Source organism: Micropterus salmoides, unplaced genomic scaffold (assembly GCF_014851395.1).
Source record: "Micropterus salmoides isolate LMB-PRFRI ecotype aquatic unplaced genomic scaffold, ASM1485139v1 Ms_hic_scaffold_20, whole genome shotgun sequence".
Classification (NCBI taxonomy): Eukaryota; Metazoa; Chordata; class Actinopteri; order Centrarchiformes; family Centrarchidae; genus Micropterus; species Micropterus salmoides.
Genome location: NW_024041151.1, coordinates 23,114,597 through 23,136,971, shown reverse-complemented (window position 1 = coordinate 23,136,971; position 22,375 = coordinate 23,114,597). Strand labels below are relative to the sequence as shown.

Sequence of the window (22,375 nt, the reverse complement as noted above, 5' to 3'; positions counted from 1 at the left end):
TGGGGAAGGAAATGCATTTAATGTGGTTGTCAGACCTCAAGGATACACACAATGCATTTTGGTGAGTACCACTGAATGTAAACAGAAACCTTGTTTACCAGAAAACTCCATAGAGCCCTTTACTAGTACAAGTCTGTTATACAAAAAAGTAAATGTGACCAATATTTATTTATCCTTGTATTTGTCACATTGCAGATAAAGTTTCTTTGTCATCATAACATAACAACAAAAATTATCCAATATCAGGAAAATGTATCCACTAGAGTTAGAATGATAAATCAGCCCAGCCAATATATCAACCGATATAAGTTTATTGTAGATATATTGTATTTGTGTATATGTTGGTTGATGAGTAAAAAGACATGTCGGTACAGAAATACCAAACTAGGTTTGATGTAATTTAGTGTCGGTGTTATAGTGTCACATAACATAGTTTGTCCACGAGAGAGCATTGACAAGTTGATTTATCAACTGTAAAATGTCCTGCTTAGTATGTGTCTGGAAAATCCAAAAACTAAACCTAAGGGGATCTCTATCAGGATTGTTTGTGTTGGAAGCAATACACAATAACCAAATCTAGTCAACTGATGCGAAACAGTTACAAAAATCTGTGACAGTCTTTTTTTATAGCAGTCCACTGGTGCTTCTTTGCTCTAAAAAAAGTGTTTGAATGACACAAACAGAGATTTTCTTCATCACTCTTCAGTGAGTCACCAGCACTGTCGAATTAACCATGACCCTTGTTCACTGTGTGCGTGTCTGTGTGTCAGGTGTTGGCTCATGTTGGGGTCTTCTGTGAATGATTTGATTATCTGAAAGCCCATGGTTCTGGTATGCGGTTGCATCGTCAGACAGTGTGGAGCGCCAAGACATACCATCAGCCAAACACATGCACACAGATGCCGTATCACTGACTTACACTTGTTTCAAAATCAAAAGTGTATGTATAACCAATCAATGTTTAACCCAGGAACTAACTGATTTCTGTCTAGCTTTCAAAGTGAGGGAAAAAAGTCCCCCAATACACACACACACATTTCTGCAAGTGTGTCTCCTGACTGACTGAGAGCAGAACCAATCAGAGCTAACTACAATCCTCCAATACCCTGTCAGCGACAAATCATGACTGGTTTGCAGTCTGCTGTGTCACCTAGTTTTCTGTGTGTTTGAGTGTGAAGTGTGCAAGAAATTACTGTACACAGTGCAGCTCTAATCACTCACAACGGCAGCATCTGTGCTTATGAGTCCTGTTTCACGAGAGTCCGACGTTAATTTATGGCAAACTCTTATCTCTTCTCAAACATCTACACAATCATGAAATCCTTCCAGGGTGTGCACCTACAATGTGTTTTACTTATTTTTTCAGCTTTCCAAGCAAGGATTTGTAAGCCTGTATTAACAGCTAATAGATCTCAAGTATAATCAAGTATAATCCAGATCAACTCTGCTGTGAGGATAAAAAGAATCCTGTGAATCATGTGACACCATTGTTGGGATTTGGTAGGGGCGTGTTTGGTTATTACCAAAATTATTAAAGATATTTAGAAATATTCATAACATTATTTATATTATAAAATGGGTTAGGATTTATTAAACCTTAGAAAAAGGTACATAACATCTTCAGTCACAGCAATCACCAAGCGATCTGAATATGAAATATGTGAAATGCCATTTCTCCATTACCAGTACCAGCTCAACTCGCCTTGACTTGCCTCGACTCGGTTTGGCCGTCATCCGTTTTCCATTGCAGATAGTACCCAGAGATAGTACCCCTGGTAGCTGGTCGTCAGCGACACCACACACAACTTCTGCAACGTAATGTCCAATGCGACACACCAGCTACCCACATACAGCTGTCTCTTTATTTAAGTCAAAACGTTTGAACATTACTCAGAATGTAAAGACAGATAAGCAGTAGGAAAATCTTACTGCTGTGTTTTTCCTGCCGTTGTTGCTGCAGCGGTCTGTGTGACAGTGGGAGCAGAGGGCTCTGAAAACTTTCAAGAGCGTTTTTGTTCCACCTCACTTTTTGTGAAACTCTCAATATTCAAAATCTACACAGTTGATTTCTCACCTCAAAACTTCTCAGAAGTGGATTTAGTGAAGATAACAAATGAAAATTGTAAAATACAAAATTCTGTCTGGCGCGCGCAATGATAATGCAGTGAATAGTGACGATTCTCTCTGACCAATCAGTAGTCTGCTGTGTTGCCTCAGCTCTCTTGGAACCCCGACGGTGATACATAAAAAAGTACCTGCTAGGTACAGGTACAACTTTTCCACAATGGAAATAGAAAATAAAGGTGAGTAGAGTCGTGGCAAGTTGAGTCGAGGCGAGTCGAGCTGGTACCATGCAGTGAAAAAGGGGCTTAAGTGTGTGTAGGTGTGTGAGTGTGTGTGGGAGAGACAATAGGGGAGGGAAGAGCGAGGAAAATGGCAGACGTGACCACGTGGGTGGTTACATCACATTCTGATCCAAAATGGCAGGCAGGCCTTGGCCCAAAAGGGCGCATACACTTTTTCTGCCCTCACCAAAATGGCGTGGAGCACCGCTTGAGTTTAGACTCCAGCTGTAGGTTCCCGATGTGTCTATATGTGAATGCTCGTAGAGCGTGTGAGTGTGTATGTGTGTAGGTTATTATACAAAAAAGGAAAAGGGAAAAAGGCGTGCAAAGCAAGGTCTATAAGATCCTGGTTGCCCTGGCTAGATCCAGTATACTACTACTTTATCATACAGTATCCAGCAGTCAAGTGAAGGAGTGAGTGAAGTATAGCTATTAAAGAGGTCATATTATGCTAATTTTCAGGTTCAAAATCTTGTTTAGGGGTTGTACCATAACAGGTGTACATGGTTTCATTCTCAAAAAAACCCATATTTTTTGTCATTGCTGCAGCTTCTCTTTTCAACCTGTATGTTGAACGCTTCGTTTTAGCTATGGAGTGATACATCTTGTTTCTACAAGATCTTTGTTAGGAATTGCACATGTGCAGAAAGAAGGATAGTGTTTCAAGTGATGGCAGCCAGGAGAGAAGAACTGATGAGATGTATCGAGTTGGTATGATAGCGGTGACAAGAACGGGTGGGATCTTCAAGGATTCGCACATGGTTCGAAAGTTTGTTGGAGAAAAATTCGGAGATGTCAATCAAAATAAGGAGTGGGATGGTTATCATTGACTGTGTGTCAAGGCGGCAGAGAGATCAAGCTTTGAGGATTAAAATGTATAAAGATTATGGCAGTTGCTTCCCACTTGGGTCAGAAATCAAAAAGAAAGGAGTAATAAGTGGCGTACTACAGTCAGTGGAAGACAAGGAATTTCAGGGTATTGAAGGTGTTTGTGGGGCAAGAAGATTTGTCAAGATTCCATTCCAAGGAGAAAGGGAGAAAAGTAATTCTGTGTTTGACTTTTGATGGAGATTTGCCAGAGAGGGTATATTTAGATTATATAAGTTACAGGGTGAAGCCTTATGAAAGAGCTCCATTAAGGTGCTTCTGTTGTCAGGAATATGGACACGTGGCAGCAGTATGTAGAGAAAGAGAGGAGTGTGAAGAGGAGCAGAATATGATATGCATGCATGGACAAGGAGCAATTTCTGTGTTGTAACTGTTTACTGCAGCTCAGTGCGTTTTTGAGGGGGTTGGACTAGCCGCTTGGCGAACATTATAACACACATTTTAATGTGTCGTCACATGGATGAAAGGGAAAAGGCTGGACTACAAAGTTTTCAGGCAGTTCAGAGTGCAGGCAGTGTTTTCTGTGGGAGATGGGAACTCCCTTTGGGGTGGACTTTGCAAACCTAGTACATTCATAAAAAAAGATATATAACTCAAAAAAAGAGAGGGAAATAGCCAAAAAGCATAATATGACGGTCATATACCTCTTTGATTCTGCATGCAGTGGCAGGAGCTAACACAGGCAAAAAATCCAACACAAATCCAAACTACTGGGGTGAAACACAATAACTGCCACTTATCATACAGGAACCAACAGCAAACTTTCACAGTGATGCTACTGGACTTCAGCGCAGTTATTGTCAGGGTTGGGGAGTAACGGATTACATGTAACGGTGTTACGTAATCAGGATACAAAAAACAAGTTACTGTATTCCGTTACAGTACAGAAAAAATAGACGTAATCAGATTACAGTTACATTTTGTAAAATCAGGGATTACTCATAGGGATTACTTTAAGCGGAAAGTTTCCATGAAACAGAACACACAGTGCTGCAGTGCTTTCTTTATATGCAGCCTATAGTATGTGTTTCTATAAAAACACAAAGCTAGGGAGGGACGTGTCGCAGACATTGATTGGCGTTTACAGTCGCCAGTAGCGCCGAGTGTGTTACCACCCCCACCCCGTCATGCAGACTAGTGATGGGAAAAGTCACTCTTTTGAAAGACTCGAGTCACCAAATCTCGTTCATTAAAATGAACTAATCTTTTTTTGTGTCATTTCGTTAATTTTAACTAGGCTGGTTATTGTGGCACTGCAGCCCTCTAGTGGGCAATTTTAAAAAAAACAGCGCAGTTCTCAAACACAGAAGGCTGCCTGGCTTGCTCTAATTGACAAAGTATAATGCACAAATTCACCTTGATCACTCTCTATCACGGTTCTATAAAGCCCCATGGAGCAACAACCAAATTCAAACCATGTAAAAACCACAGAAATATGTTGTTAATATTCAATTAAGCCACTACTCTGGCTAAATCCATCCATTTTCACAATCTTTCCTGAGTATACTACCAGATCACTATATCTCTAAAGTGCTCATTCACACAGCAGCCTAACTCCTATCCATGAGTAAAATCTATATATTAACATCAGATTTGTGGGGAATATATTGAAGTAATAAGCTTGACACACTAGATGAATAAAACACACTCTCATTAAAATGTAACATATTTAATAATAATCTCAAACACTGCAGGTTGTTCACCAGTGAGGAGCGGTGAAACAACAGTACGGCTCTGTTGATAAATAAAAAGTAAAAGTTACGTTGCGTTCTCTGGCGGACCGGATCAGCTGTTGGCTGTAAACTAACCACAGGGCTAACGCTAACGTTGCTATGTGGCTGTGTTTTAATGGTTTAATGTCCGGGTCCGTTTGTTTTGGAGAGGAGACGACCTCTGTGGTAAGTCGGCTCCCGGTAGAACCCTGTCAGGGCTCTGAAGTGGAGCGGACCTAGAACAACTCTCATCAGCTGTTGGCTGTAAACACTAGCAGAACTAAAGTTACGGTGCAGCTGTGTTAAAACTATAACTTAGCACAACATAACTGCGAACTGAGCACAGCCTCTGAGACCGACAGAGGCCAGTTTGACCACTCGGAATACAGTCCCAAGGTGGTTGGCGGGTTTGGCTCTTGGCACCCCGGGGATGTTCACTGGGAGGTTGCTGAGCGAGGTTTCGTTGGCCGCTCTCCCTGCTCCGATTCCCAATCAGGCTCCGCACCCCTCCATCATTCCCTGCCAAGCCCCCCATCCCTGTCCTGAAAACCTTCAGTGCTTGAGTAAATGTGTAAACACCTTTATATAGTCTATGGTAAACACTAAAGCCTCAGATATACTTGGGAGCGGACACGGACAACCGCGGACCCCATGGAATACTTCTGTTTATACTACTTTCTGCAGCTGACACGTTGCGCATTAGATCGGTTGGTGCCCTGGTAGCGCTAGTCACCGTGGGGACCCCGCAGTCACAAAAACTGGGAAGCATGCGGACCCCTCTGATGACGAATTTTTTTGTCATGCAGACCCTAGCGGACCCTCATGGACCTTCGCGGAATGTATAAAATCCTTGCATAATACTCCCCCTGTGCTCTGATTTCCCAGTACGGGAAAGAGCTAATCTGACCAGTGGTTGCACAGCTAACTGAGCTAATAACAGCAGCTAGTTAGCTGTTACCTAACTTCAGTAACAAATAAATCTCTCTGTCCATCAGGAGGCAGAGCAGCCGGGGGATATCAGAGAGAAAACTAGAATATATTTTCTCCATATTTCTAATCTTTCTCCTTCAAATGTGATCCAGTTTCACCAAAATCAGGGAAAAACGTTGTGTTTTTGTACAGTAATCAGTGGGCCCCAGAAACACTGTGCTTCAGCAGCATCACATTGAGAAATCTTTTCATCGGACACTAAATTAATGTAAAAAGTGCAGAAAAAGTCATCAACATTTTCAAATGCTTTTCCAAATGACAAACTCTTAAATATCATCAAGAATACCAACGAAACACATTTTTTGTCGCTAATGGGCCAGAGACTGACATTTTCATTTTCATTTTCATTTATTTGTTTATTTGACAGGGACAGTGCTCAGTAAAATAACTGTAAATGAGCCAGAGTTAGCTCAACAGGCTAATTTTCATCTGTTGTCCCTGGACAGTTATTATGAGGGCAACCTAAAATAAAGATTTAAAATTACATAAAATTACTTATTACAGTCCACAAGTAATAAAATATACAGAATAGTAGTAAGACAGGTCAAACACATATCAATAAGTAACAAACAACATATCAACAAACAACATAGGCAAAACATAACGAGAAATGAAAAAGACTGACAAAAGACATAGTGGTGACATACTGCAAAGCATATCATAAAAACATTTAAACATGGCAGGGCTCAACAATAACGGTGGCCCGATTGCTTTGGGCCAATAAAAAGTAACGTAGGGACTATTGAACTAGCAAAAACATTAGTCTTAAAAAAACGAAAGTCGATTACTGTTATACCTTCTTTGCAGCTAGTGCTATTTGGACAAATGTTTTGGATAAATGTAAAATACCCTGCTCTCAAAATATCTTGGCTACAATCCATTTAAAAAGGACTAAAAAGGCCTCAAAAGCCCGGTATTGGTCAGGCTCTAAATGTGTGTTTTCATGGGTGAACATGACTGGGTGATTGTTTCCAGTGAATTCTAGGACAGAGTAACAGATGATTCTAATTAGAAAACATCTGTTTTCATAGCTGGAATTACAATAACAGAATCTGGTGGCACCAAGCAGCTGGCAGAAGAAAAGAATGTAACCATACACATGGTACACTATGTTGTCAACAACACAGTTGCAAGATAGGACTGGACTGGTATTATTTTAAAAGTTCACCAAGGACCAAAGTGCTGCTTTGATTTCAGATGCAATTTTAGAAAATGGGATTCAGAATTTGGTGTTGAGTAGCATGGCTGTAGCTAAGAATCTGGATTGGATTTAAACCATAACAGAACATTACAGCGCCAGTGTGCATTGTTTTTACTGAAGATATATTATATTTTTATTACCAAACAGTAAGAAAAAAAGAGAAAAGTAAGGTTTAAAAACCAGAAATCTTGCACTTGAAGTGAGTGAGTCACTGTAGATATGTGACAGCCTGTTTGTGCTAGCAGAACATAAAACCTTCATTACTGCCATATTAAAGACCTCAGTGTATTTCCAGTCAAGAGCATGTTTCTCTAGCCATTAGATCACTCTGACACCATCACCAGACTCCATCAGTGTGTACACCGCAAGCCTCTTTATCAATAACTGTAAACACTCAGCTACTGAATGTGAACTTTTGTCTAATCTTGAGTGTGTGTGTGTGTGTGTGCATGTCTGACTTACCTTCGGGGACACATTTCTGACTAAAGACCAGTTGACTTGGGACGGCTGGTTAGGGTTAGAGTTAGGCAAGTATTGGGTAGGGTTAGGGGTTAGGGTAAGTCTATATAATGTCCCCAAAAGTGTCATAAGTAAACATGTGTGTGTGTGTGTGTGTGTGTGTGTGTGTGTGTGTGTGTGTGTGTGTGTGTGTGTGTGTGTACTAATGTGGGAAAGATGGGAGAGGAAAAAGAAGTCCCTTTGCGGACAAACGGGAAGTCACCGGGCCATTTCAGAATTACATATAATGGTTTCTGTCCGCTGACTTATTTCACTGGGCTCAGGGAAGGATGAAAGAAAGTGAAAGGAAGGGGGGTGGGGTTGGGGACAGGAAACCAGCAAGAGAAAAAGAGACAGAGAGAGGTATACAGATAGAGAGATTAATGGGAAGAAAGGGAATGAGGCATACAGAAGAATGAGAGCAGTAATTTAATTTAGTGTTTATTCATTTTCAAGGGCCTGAGAGAATCGCACATCAGTGGAAACTTAAGGCGGCATTAAGACATGTGAGAAATAATAGTAAGGCATGAAAATCCCAGATAGCAGAATTTGAAGCCCTATAATGAGTTAAGTATGTTGCTACATGTGGAAAATATCAGCAAAATGTAGAGAAACTCATAAGTGTGAGACACAGCATTGACATCAACAAGGATTAGAGACTTAAAGGGCCTTACGGGAGTTTTTGTGATGATGTGTTTTACTTGATACAGCAAAATATTGACTTACTGACTAACCCTACCCCTACCCTAATCCTGCTGACATTTTTTCTATATAATTCTAAAAGTTATTAGGAAAAATTATGCATTGGTCGTTTGTTCAAACACTTAAGACAAACTGCAACTATTTTCCTGGCAAGCGCCCTCTTGTGGTCTAAGAAAATATTTTCTATCCGAGTCAAATCATATCATATATCATAGCCATGCAAAACCTAAAAGGGACGAGGATGGTTTGGATGGTTGTGCTTGTCAAGCGATTGATCTAGACATTCGTAGTGGCAGACCACAGGTCTTATCTACAAGTCAATTATGGTGTCTTTAACCACCATACTTTTGTGACTTCAGACCATAGACTGTATATTAGAAGTGGACGTAGTCATCGTGACGACACCCGTTGGTTTGTGGACTGCCGTTTTGAAGCCTCGAGTTTGGGCGCCGCCATGTTGAGTTTTTGCAACCAGCGGCACCGGACGTGACCATATTTGGACGAGATGGTGGCAGAAGGCCGTGTTTGGAGCTAGTTAGCTTGCTTAGCTAGGTGCATCTGTAATTCACATTAACTGTCATTTTAACAGGGTTGACCATTTTGTCGAGTGAACAAGTCTTAAACCAAAATTTACTCACCAGAGAAAGTGAACAGCCAACTCCTAATAAGCTTTTACAGCAGCATTGGTCAAATTTGCACACTGTCACTCTAGTCTGACTGATAGGTTGCCATGATAACGACTTGTCAATCATAGATAATCTCGCCCTGAAGCATAGTCTGCTTTATGGTCTATTTTCCTCTAAATGGGACCATAATTTACTAAATTAACATCATGTTGTATTGAAGAAGACATGAAACTAGCAATTGAGACCATAAACGCATTAGGAAAGTGTTTACTGAGGTAATTATTCAGGTGAGAAGTAGGGTCATTTTACCATTATATCTAATGGAACTGGACTTTTTTTTTCAACGAGAAGAGTCGCCCTCTGCTGGCCGTTAGATAGAATGCAGGTTTGAGGGACTTCCGCGTTGGACTCACGTCTCAGACCGGACGTTTCCCGCTTGCTTCAGACTACACAGTATCAGCTATGGGGCGGTGGGACTGAAAATTTGCGTTGGGTGCAACAATTGCTTGTTTTTCTTGTGCGTCATGGTGGAAGCCTAAAAAACTCCTGACAAAATGAATAGCATGACTAGTACCACATCTTGATAATTTATGCCACCCAGATTTTTAAAGACAGCAAGCTATGATTGGTCGAAGTCCAACATTTAGTCTTCCCAACAAGTCCTCCAAATTAGACAACAAAATATGTTGTTCATCCATGTCCCTTACAACGTTTTTCTGAGGGATGTTGTTTTACTGTCTTTTGGCACAGTGGTTCACGGAGGTAAAAGCAACATCTCTCTCTAGAAAGTCTCTCTAGAGTCTTTGTTACTCTGGACAATCCACACCTCAGAGAAAAATGTCTACAGTTGGAACTGCTTCCTACTGAGGAAGTAGTGTCAGTCTGTCAACAGCATTGTCCATGGAAGCCACTCACACACACTGATACCCAAACCCCCAACCTCACAGGACAAGGGCAAACCCTGATTATAATGTAAAAGATAATGTACTGTACATCATTTGTATTATTACCAGATATATAACTTTGACTTGGATAAATGACTAATTTTCATTACCTTTCTTGAGCATGTTTTAAATCTCTGCAAGTTGTTTTTCAAAGCATAGCCAAATGACTGATGGCCACATAAAAATGCAGGCAATCAAAAAAACATGTCATTTCTAGTTGAAGAACTAAGTGTGCAAAACCACCAGCATGATCACTTAAGCCATTTAACCTCATATTTATTTAAATCTGTAGCACACTACATGTGACTGGGGGCAATAGAATTAGCAGCTGCAGACAGTGTGTCAGGAACACTGAAAAACAACGTCATAAATATCTTAATGATGACAAATGCATTTCCTTTGGAAGACACATGACATAAAAGCGATTAGAGTTAAGCCTCTCCTAACAAACACCGTGTTAGGTGAGTTAGTTGAGGTTGTGTGCAGCGACAGAAGAACACCTCAAAATCATTGCTCACAATCCCCCAAGGTTTTGTACGAAGCAAAGACCTTAAATGCTGAAAGTGATTGTAATTCTGATTTTTAAGTCTAAGCATGCTAGGATGGAAAGGATGTTTTTTCTGAGTGCTTTCTCAACGCCGTCCAAATGTTTTCACATTGTGTTTGAGTGTTCATCCATCTGTCTGTGCCGTGTATAATTATGTAAGTGAGTGTTTGCGTGTGTTCGTGTCTGCACATGTGAGTGTTTATCTGTTTCTACCCTGAGTTTTGCGTCTGTTTGTGGTAGAGTGGAGTTCATTGCCGTTGTCTGGTCCCCATTATTTCCCTATTTTTGTTCCCATAGCCCTCTGTTTTCTCTCTTCTGGAAGCCCATTTCCGCCAGGAAAAGGGGGAAAAGGATGAAAGTTAGGAAATATAATAAAAAATACTCACTGGAAGTCAAAAAACAGACAAATGTTTGACTTTCTAAGTGAAAATTAAGACTTACAGTGCCAAAATTATTACTTTTTATATCTAAAATATGAGATAGAATGTCCAAATACTGATATAAGTTAAAAAAAAATGCATGCTAAGTCATGATATGAGATATTATGTCATATTTAATTGTTATGGAGTTAGAATTTCAACATAAAAAGTCAAGAAATTTACTCTTCATGGAGAAATGATGAGATACTAAGTCAGAATGTTGACGTACCATTTCGTAATCTTGACTTAGTATCTCATATTTATGTTTATTTATTATTTTCATCATTTCATTTATTTTGTTTCCCTGGCAGAAGTGAGCTTCCATGCACACTGGTTCCGAACTTTATAGAACCTACAAGAAATGTCCTGGAGTTTAGTTGCTCAATTCTGTGTCTCCTTAAAGATTTGTTATTCATTGGATTTTGTGCATATGCACCAAACAGCAGTTTAGAGTACTCGGCCTTCTTGGAGACCCTGAACAGAGTTCTGTATGGGGCTCCAGTAGGGGACTCCATAGATCTGCTGGGAGACTTCAACGCGCATGTGGGCAATGATGGAGATACCTGGAAAGGCGTGATTGGGAGGATCCCTGATCTGAACCCGAGTGGGTGTTTGTTGTTAGACTTCTGTGCTAGTCATGGATTGTCAATAATGAACACCATGTTCGAACATAAGGATGCTCATAAGTGTACCAGAGTGGTACCAGAGCACCCTAGGCCGAAGATTGACGATCGATTTTGTAATCGTTTCATCTGATTTGATGGACACTCGGGTGAAGAGAGGGGTGGAGCTGTCAACTGATCACCATCTGGTGGTGAGTTGGGTCCGGGGGTGGGGGAAGACTCTGGACAGACCCGGTAAGCCCAAACAGGTAGTGCGGGTGAACTGGGAACATCTGGAGGAGGCCCCTGTCCGTGAGATCTTCAACTCAAACCTCCGGCGGAGTTCTTCTGGCATCCTTGTGGAGGTTGGGGACATTGAACATGAGTGAGCAATGTTCAAAGCCTCTATTGTCGGAGCTGCTGCCCCGGATAAGTGGATGAAGATGGATGTATGGATGGATGGATTCTGGGTGTTTTGAATTGCTGAAAGGTTATCTAGTATTGTGGAGCAACTTGGCTTTCGACAAGGACAAGTCACTGCTAAAGGTGATCGTTCAAATGTCACGTGTCACATACAGTAGGAAACTGTTGCTACAAGTAGGACACAACACTGATACATGTCTCATGCTTCTGTGTAATTCCTAATTCTGGATCTGGAAAGTGTCAAAGTAGTTTTTTCAGGCATTTTCAGATTTTTCTATTCCTTTGTCGGAGCCTTATTTATTTATTTTCCTTTACAGACTTTCCAGTTCTCTGGTCTCTTTTCCCTCCATGTGGCATTTTGAAGTAGTGACAAGGTTTGGCAAAAAAACAAAAAACAAAACAAATGTGTTTCTTCCAACAAATTTTTGTGAGGGCAATTTAAAGAGGCAAATTTGAGATGAAGGTGTATCGAAAGCAATTATTTACCTCTGGCTATGGAAATGAAAGAATCCAAGGGTCAAACCTCTCAGGTCATACCTTCACACAAAGGCTGTTTTCTTCCTCATTCTGAGGGAAAATCCAGACAAACATCCTGCAAATATACATATTTTACACTTTACAATCTTAAAGAAGCAGCAGGTTATATGAAAGAAAATAAGAAACTAGTGGAATGTAGAATCTATTTATGTATTTGTTTCTTTAGTTTTTAGCAGTAGTATATAGTTTTTACTTTATTTAAACAACACTGTAGGCTGTAGTTATGGTCGATTTCGTGACTATTATGTTTCCATCAGCACCAACACAAAATCAGAGAGTGTTGCCAAAGGCAGGAAATATGGTCATGGAATATAATCACAATGTTGACCTGAAGTATTTTTCTTGTTTTTCTTGACTGAAGTTCTGAGTGCTTCTGTCCTGTTTTTTTGTGCTTAGTCTTGTCCTGTTCAGAGTAAGATGTTCCACTTGGAGACAAATAGTTGAGATAGTTTCTTTGCCGGGCTGCGAAGCTGTTTGAGAAATTTATCTAACTCTGGAGAGTCGGCCTGCATAGCTGGGAAGTGAGGTCAAGCCTTTGCTGCAGCTGCCGCCTGCAGAACACTAACAGATAACAGTCCTGCCTGTCACCACTCTCTCTCTGTCTGCTTGCCTAATTTCTCATCAAAACTTTTTTTTTGTATACTGTCTGAGGAGTGTAATGTCCTACAGTTGTCTTATAGTTGTGAGAAATTGCATCTGTTGAATGAACTGACAGTAATGAGCCACTGACCCCCCTCCATTAACACACCTCATCTAATCAGAGCATTGAGGATGCATTGTACTCACCTGCATGAAGGTCAGTGATTTATGTTTCTGTAGATGTTTCCCATTTAGGGAGGGATAGTGGAAGATGTTGACTGTGACTGGCCAGCTGTTCAGATTTTTAGAGATATCAAGAATCCCATCCCGTCACCTACAGCCTCTTTTAACTTTGACCATGAAGTTTTAGTTCCCTAAACTTTATCTGACTTTAACCATCATATTAATCTTTTTTTGAAATGACCATGTTTAACAGTTTTGGAAAGCACTGGTGACTGGAAAACACATAGTGTGATTTGTTTGACTTAAACTTATTGGCTTTGATAGAAAAGCATAATGTGACTAGCAAGTCATTTTCCATTGCATTTTATGTTATTCTGTTTTCTTTTGAAATAGATTTTTTTCTGTTTCTCATTTCTGATTTATTCTGTGACAGTGGGCTTTTATTTTGAAAGCTTGACCTAAAAGTGACAAATTGTCATTGTGATCTCAACTGTGAATAGTTAAGTAATACAGTACTATATTGTAATATATCATTAGTGAAAAGAGCAATAAAGAGTTTAAATAGCAGAGCAAGTCATGTAAAATTGTGAAAAGAAAAAAAAATTAAATGTATTTGTTTTTTTCCCTAACATCAGATGATAAAAAATGAAATAATTCCCACTTTCCCCAAGAAAAAAAAAGGCAGGTGTAATTAAGATCATACCATGTGGTGAAAGTAAATGGGAGATAAATAGATTTTTGATTTACACTGATAAAGATAATGGAATTGTGTCATTTATTTAATTATCAATTAGAATTATTTGTATCACTGTGTCTAATCATGACTTTAAAAGACAGATTTTTAGTGGTATTTTATGATTTTGGGCTTCCGTAACTGTTAACCTAATGCACCCACAATAACACTCAACTATTTGAAAAGACTTTGTAACAAAAGTACTTTGTACTCAAAATGTGTCAATACTGTAAAACGTTTTAGATGTGGTTATAGTGACTTGGGCGTTTTTGTTGTGTAGACTGATGACGGTGTGGTTATTAAGTGATGTTGATGTGGTTATAGAGTGAGTTTTGTGTGTTTCAAGAGAAACAACCAAGTCTGGCTCCCACACAGTGTGGGGAGTACTCACTGTTGTTGCCAGCAGTTTAGACGTTAATGGCTGTGTGATGTGTTATTGTGATGTGTCATTTCTTCAGTGTTGTCACATGAAAAGATATAATCAAATATTTACAAAATGTCAGGGGTGTACTCACTTTTTTGAGATACTATACATCACCTGATCAGTGGTTGTGTTGTAGGATACATTTTCAGGGCCAACATCGTTTTTTTTAAATTATTATTATTTTTGCTTTTTCAGTAGAGATGGAAGACAAGGAGCTGTCGGCCTTATTCAAACCCAGGATGTCACATTTACATAATATTCACTTAAGATCGAAGGCTTAAGTGGCAGGGTGCTTCCCATGTACAACATAATGTGGTTTAAATTTTAAGGTGACACTGTTAACCATTTTTATCAAGTTATCAGTAAATATAAGTGAATCATTCTTCCTCAAGTTGGAGTGAATCCAAATGTCATAATTTTTCCAATGTAATTCATGAGTCATTTACACTTTAAAGAGGTGGTATTATGCTTTTTGGCTTTTTCCCTCTCCAGCCCAAAGGGAGTTCCCATCTCCCACAGAAAGCTCTGCTCTGAACCGCTTGAAAACAGCTTGTTTGTAGTCCAGCCCTTCACTTCCTTTACTTGTGACGTCACAATGAAAACGCGTCATAAAGCTTGCCAAGCGGCTAGCGGGGTCAGGCACAACCTCAAACCAACAGAAAGTTTTATATTTTACAGTTTTCGTATGGAATTTCATCACTAAATCCACTTCTGAGAAGTTCTGAGGTGAGAAATCAGCTGTGTAGATTTCAAATATTGACAGTTTTACGAGAAGTGATGGCGGAACAAAAATGTGCTTGAATATTTTCGGAGTTGAGGAGCTCCGCAAGTGGCTGCGGGGGAAGCCTGTGCCAACCCGCGGGAGGAGTGTGTGAGGCCGGCCAGCCGCCCGCTCACAGAGCCCTCTGCTCCCGCCGTCACACAGACCGCTGCAGCAACAGCGGCAGAGGAAAACACAGCTGGAAGGTTTTCATACCGCTTATCTGTCTTTACATTCTGAGGAATGGAAACGTTTTAACTTAAAAAAGAGAAAGCTGTGTGTGGATCGCTGGTGTGTGTGTCGCATTGAACATTACATCGCGGGCAGTTGTGTGTGGCGTTGCTATGACGACAAGCTACGTACTATCTCTGGGTACTATCTGCAATGGAAAACAGAGCAGGGCCGAGTAGAGTCGATTTGCACTATGGTAGCATTTTTCAGCTAGGCAGCATAGATCGTCAGAACACCGGCTACAGATCAGCGTTTAGTCCCAATGGTAAGATGTGGAACAATGATGTTGTGGACTTGTGAGTAACTAATCTGCTAGGTTACGGTCGCAGTGTGAAGCAGCTTTGATTTGGATCACACTACCTTGTTTCTTACGACCCGCCCTTCTCTGCTTCTGATTTGCTAGTAGTCCTTACCTGGGAACTGCGCATGTGCAACTCCCAACAAAGATTTTGTACAAGTAAGATGCATCACTCTGTAGCTCAAGAGCAGAGCGTACAACACATAGGGTGAAAAGTTAAGCTGCAGCAATGTGCAGTATGAGAAAAATATGGTGATTTTTGAAAATTAAACCATGTAAACCTGTTCTGGTACAACCCCTAATTAAGATTTTGAACCTGAAAATGAGCATAATACCACCTCTTTAATCCAGGAGATCCATGCCTTAGTGCTGCAATGCCAAAACCCTGAACATATAAATAAGAAACTGATATATATACTGATTCGGTGAAATACAGTATGTTAACTACTGTTACATAAAGTGAAATTCAAGAGTCACATACATAGGCCAAAATTGGTAAAGTGAAACAAGTTACTCAACTGAACTTTTACTGCAGTCAAATCATGTCACTAACCTCTGTGACTTCATGGGGGTCTTTGTTTTGTTTTGTTTATTTAAGAATTCATTTTAAAAGGACGCTTACATGGTTTCAATATGTTCATGCACAATTAAAGCATAAAAAAAAAGACTTCTTTGCATTGTGGTCCTAGTTAGATGTTGTAGAGGTGTGTGCACGTGTGTGTGCGTGCACACTTGCCCGTGGAGTACAGCATTAATGGAATATATAAGCAGAAAAAAAACATCAAGGATGGATGTTAAAGGTCAAGGATCAACAACTAGCATAACCTATAAATAACACAAGCAATGATTTTGCACACTCTGAAGCCTCTTCTCCCATTAAGAGTTGGACACCACAAAACTTTTCTGTACACATATTGTAAAAGCATTCTATAGAGCTGTCTTCCTGAAAAACATCTTTTATTTTCAACTTTTTTTTTCTCTCTGCCTTGTTTTCTCCTCAGGTGCATTCATCGTCTGCTGGACCCCCGGCCTGGTCATCCTCCTTCTTGACGTCTTCTGTGCCAGCTGCAACGTCCTTGACTATGAAAAGTTCTTCCTGCTTCTTGCCGAGTTCAACTCGGCCATGAACCCCATCATTTACTCCTACCGTGACAAGGAGATGAGCGCCACCTTCAGGCAGATCCTGTGCTGTCAGCGGCAGGAAAACGTCAACGGGACCGCGGCAGAGGGATCTGACCGGTCGGCGTCATCCATCAACCACACGGTGCTGAGCGGCGGTATGCACCACCACCACCACCATAACGAACACTCTGTAGTATAAAGGAGGGCTGGAGATTGCGGAGATTAATCCAACTGCTTGAAGGAGTTGATCTCTTTTGGAGATACTGACTGAAAGAAGGTAAATGGCAGCAAGGGTAGTTCGAGAGGGACCGCGAACATGATATGAACTAAAGACAGCAACGTGATAAATTTGAGAATGAAGATAAGGTAGAGTTGATGATGAGCTGGATGAAATCACAATGAAGAAGATGATGGCGACTATGAGGAAAGATGACAAGACTTTATCGCGGTGTGGGGAAAGAAGAGGGGAGGAGTCTGATCTTTGAGGACTCTTGATAGGCTGTTGGTATTTTTATTTAGTTGTTTATTATTTTCTATTTGTTTTGAATGTGTTATGTACAACGCTGATATGAACTATTTAAATCTGTGAAATGAAGGTAATGCCAGTATAACCCATCCTCTTTCTCCAGTCTTCTCTAACATTGTGTCTCGCAGTCGTTGGTTTCAGACTTTGACCCCTTGATTCCCATTCTTAAGAAAGGTATCATAACATCATCCATACAGTACATGTTACGTACAGATGCAACATGACACTATCTGACTCCTTGTATTAGTTGTGACATTTTAGGTCTTGGAGCACTATTCTTCCTTTATTGTAGTTTAGGAAAGACTTCAGATCGCACATACACCGTGTTGTGCTTATAACATGTAACTCTCCAACAACCTCAAACTTAACCTAACTTAAAAATTACCTTGCGGGGACTCAAGGCTCTGAATAGTGTTTCAATTTGTTTCCTTTGTTCTCCACATTTATGGGATGATGGATAATGCTTAAAAATACATATATGTATTAATACTGACATGTTTGATTTATCAAAAAAATACAGTAATACTGTTCAAATTCATCTTTAAATTACTTTACAACCTTTTTTTATTTAATGTTTATTTGACAGGGACAAATGCATGGAACACTGCTTTATAAAGAATACAAAGTAGATTCCGTGCATACAGGTTTCTAGCCATGACTAATTTGCAACCTTGTAAACACCCTAAAAACTTGGTATTCTACTAATCCACTTCTCCCACTAAAAAGCTTTTGTCAATGCATCCCAACAGTTTCTTCCTTTCATCCAACTTTAATACATAAAGGGTCCAGGATCCTGAGTTGTTTATTCCCTCTAAGGAATTAGAAGTTGTTCCAGGGATCTTACCAAAAAGGGGAGGAGGATGTTTGCGGTTTTAGCGCAGACTCTGTGACACAGTGTTATGTGGAGACAAGGTGAAGGTCATATCTGGTGAGCATTAACAGACTTCAGATCAGGATAAGAAATGTGCTGAGCTGCCTGCCTCTCTCGGGTTTTATCAAGTGTCTCTGAGTCCATGAGGCTGACAAGAAAAGAGGTCGAAGTGTGTAAGTATAACCAGTGTTTATGTTAAATTGCCCTCTGGTGGCACGAGTAGGATCTCTGAAACTAAAAATGACTGAAAACTAGATGAGAGGTGACAAGCTGGGCCATTCTGTCTGCCTGAATTTGTAGTTTACAAACTAAATTTTGCTACGAATGATACAGTATCTGATATAAACAGTTTGGACTGTAAACACTGACCCACTCTATTTACCACCAGCTGTCCGGATTTGAAGACATTGATGTGGGAACAACTATGTCACCAGATGAATTTGAACACAGAGGGCTGAGATGAAGAAATAGCTAGAATGTCTAGCTAGCATATGGGACCATTTTTTAACTGAGCATACTACTGATAAGTCTAAGAGTCTACAGCCACACTAGGAGGGCTCTGTGGGGCATTGCTGAGCTGACACGTTAACATCAGCATGCTAACATGCTTATAATAAAAAGGCTGAACATGCTGATGTAAAGCAGATAGTATTTGCCATGTTCCCCATCTTGGTTGAGCTTATTAGCAAGCTAACATTTGCTAATTAGCACTAAACACAAAGTAAAGCTGAGGCTACCAAAAATATCTTTCCTATTAACCAGAAACTGAATGACATGGACACATGTTTTGCTGTGAGTGTGTTATTGTGGATATTAAGTATAGATCCCCATCCAAAATGTATTATGTTTTGTTTATGTCACCATACAAGAGGCTTGTGGTTATAATATTGTTTTTGATACAAATAATTGCAATGTTTTGCATACACATATAGGGTATCCCTTCCCTTCTCCCCCCGTCACCCTCCCCATGGTGGCATCCCTCTTGTGCTGTTTTCATTTAATTCAAACTGAGAATCATCATTGAGAAGCAAAGATGAACTGTATTGTATGGCCTTAACTCTCGATTCAGTTGGATATCCAATCCCCAAAAGGAACACTGTCACATCATGTGTGTATACCTTCCCAGTGAATTAAGTTGGCACATATTGAAGTTTGGACTAATGACAGGCATATAGTGAGGTTATGATAATGTTGATGTTTACCAAAACAGCATCATGGACTGTTTACCATATCACAATGTTAAGCAATTTTGACACCCAATTCTTACTTAAAGGTGTACAGAAAACATTGGCGGAAAACAGTTTACTCTTATTATAAAACTCAAAGGTCTAGTAGCCTTTAGGATGTTTTTCTTAATGAATTGAATTTGTGAAAGGTGAGGCAGAGTTGAGCCAGTGCAGTGTTGAATGGTGTTATATTATTTCCACAAGTGCACTCCCTGACATCTACTATTAACTTGAGATTCTTAGCCAAGTCAGTATGGTGATGCTATGACGTGCGATGTTAAAAATTGCCAGCTGGACGTTTTGTCCTGACTTGAATCAAAACACTTTCTGGCCAAAACACATAGACAAAGCTCCTAACAGCTGACAGAAAAGTGGGAATCATGGCCAAAAACACAGTCAAATGTTTTCCAGGAAGCAAGATGTTTGTCAGGGATTTAAGCTGCAGTGCTAAAATGAAGTCAGCTGGTATTTTTGCCTGTCGAAGTTTCCCAAAATGTTGCCCTGTTTATGAGGCAAGAAAGCCTTTTAATCTCCTGGTTGTGCCTCTACATGTTGCACATAAACACTTTGAGTAAACTCTAAGCAACAGATCATAGATTTTTTTTTCCAATTTAACTTAATTAATTAGTTTTGCCTTTGAATTTGAAGTTTCACTTCTGTCTCATCATTTCGTTGTTCAGACTTTGTCTATCTATGTCTCTGGACCCAACCCTCCACCTTTCACATTCACTGTAACCATTTTTCTAACAAGGTTTTGATTCAGGTTGTATAGCAGACCAACTAAGTTTTCTGTTTTTGTATGTCTTTGTTTACCAGTGTGTCAGTCTTTGTACAACATTGTAAGTATATGTGTACAGTATGTATATAAATATATATAAAATATATCATTCAAAGTTAATCACCAAAGGGAAAGTGTTTCTGTGTTTTTAAATTTAACTGTGCTATACTCTGTCCAAGTGTACTGTAGGATTTTCCTTAAGGGTTTTATGGTTTTATTAGCCCTTTGTATTATGACTCTAATCAATGAATTTCCTTTAGACACGATTACAGTTACTAACTTGTTTGTGACCCAGAACTTGATATTTATGTGTGCAGTGCCTCCCAGTCCTCATTCTTAAAGAATAACTTAACACCAGTCTGAAAAGGAGTGTTTAACCACCCTCTCTTCAAATTTCAAATCTGTTTCACCTCTGACCACACCCAGCAGTGATGTCACAGTGTCCTGGAGTACACTTTTACATCACTGCAGCAAGGTGAGAAGTTAGACCAACGGAGGTCACCAAAAATAAGATTTCCAGGTGGTGTTAACATCCTCTTTAAGTTTGTGTGTTCCTAACACCTTCATTTTGCAAATGCCTTAAAGTAGAACAAAGATGAATGTCAGTGTTGAAGAAAGTTTTCACCAGAGAACATGATTTTTGAATAATGAAAATACACAACACAGCCTCAAAAATACAATGAGTACATACTCATAAATATAGATTACATAATATTATTTGATAAAAATATCAGGTCTTGTTCTAAATTAAAATATTTGATCAACGTTCTGGGGGTCAAAACAAGTTCAATTGTAAGTCCACACTCCAGCAGTCACGACACACGTCATTCCACTGTCATGCATGTCACCATACGCCAGTGTCCTTTCCCTCAGTGTTAACTTAAGGAACTTTCCCGAAAGGCAACAGTTTTATCAGATTAGCTGCCCAGATTCTCACATCTTTTCTGTTGTTCCCTGACTACTTCTTATTTTGTTTGAATGGCGCGTCCAATGTTGGCTATGGGCTTCAAATGACATCACATGACGCAGCCGGTGTGTGTTGCACTTAAGAGATGTTATTATTTTAACCTGTTCATCCAAAAGACTATGAATGGCATGATAATATGTACATTATAAGGTCAATGACTGACAAACTGTAAGTGTGAAACATTTTGTTCTTCCAAAGTGAAATATTGCCTCAAACCATGTACCAGGAGTTTGTAGAAAGTAATTGTGACACAAGCATAAATGTTATTTCCATACTATCTATACTGTACCGGCCAATATCAATGAATGTCCACCAAAAGTCATAGTGTTAATATCCCAGCAACAATAAAAACATGAGAAAAGTCTGAATTATTGTCACGGCGTGTTCTTTAATCTGAAATAAAGAAAGAAAAAGAAAGAGTTTCTAAAAGACCTGATGATAATGGTGTTTTTAAAAGGCCTTGCTTTATCTTACATGTTTAGCCTTGCTATTGTGGCTCCTATCTGTTCTACACCATTGTTTTCGTTTCTATGACATCCAAAAAAGTCAGTAACAGGCGAACAAGGAAACACACAGGTTCACAGACCCAGACTGCTAGACCAAATAATCTATAGACCTTGAGGCTGTTCACACATTTTAGACAGCCTTGACTGTTTGCATGTGCTGCCATGTGTTTAAATGTTGACGCACTTATTTTTTCACAGTGTACTTTGCATGGCTGTGCAGCTTTAGGTGTTGCTCAATAAATTAGTTCCCTAACACTTATAAATTCTCTGTTGAGGTGGTGTGTCTGGACTTGGCTCGCTTGATGCAGCCAGAACATGTTGGTATTATATAGAATTTTTATCAATTTTTGCCCCAAGTGGCTTGGAGGCTAAGGTCACATTGTATCTCCAAAATAGTGTTAATAGGGTTGCATAATTACATGGAAATCACCTGGCAATATTGTGGAGTGCAAAAAGGTATGGGTTTTCTCATTGTGATTGGAGTTTCTAGAATTACAATGGGCACTGAGTTACTGTTAGTAATTTGGGCATAGGAAGATGAATATATTTTCAGTTATGATCAAGTGAGAAACTCAACATTTATTTTATACCTGCAGACCAAACAATTTAGAGTTGCAAAAAAAGTATATAAACAGTGGGTGAAAGACTGTGTGTAATGTAAAAAGTGTCGCTAGTTAGTTGTAACAAACCCATAGACAAGTATCAACTGACTCTGTGGTTCCCCTCAGCTCAACAGA

The 22,375-nt window shown here is 39.7% G+C and overlaps 1 protein-coding gene across 1 annotated transcript in view; it reads left to right on the top strand.

The window, feature by feature from the left end:
- Nucleotides 1-21,500, top strand: part of lpar1 (lysophosphatidic acid receptor 1) — a 46,231-nt gene extending 24,731 nt beyond the window's left edge. Inside the window, exon 3 of the mRNA XM_038733709.1 lies at nucleotides 16,644-21,500. Coding sequence (XP_038589637.1) covers nucleotides 16,644-16,963 — 320 coding nt within the window. The 3' untranslated portion in view covers nucleotides 16,964-21,500. The remainder of the gene's footprint in view (nucleotides 1-16,643) is intronic.
- The last annotated feature ends 875 nt before the right edge of the window (nucleotides 21,501-22,375 follow it).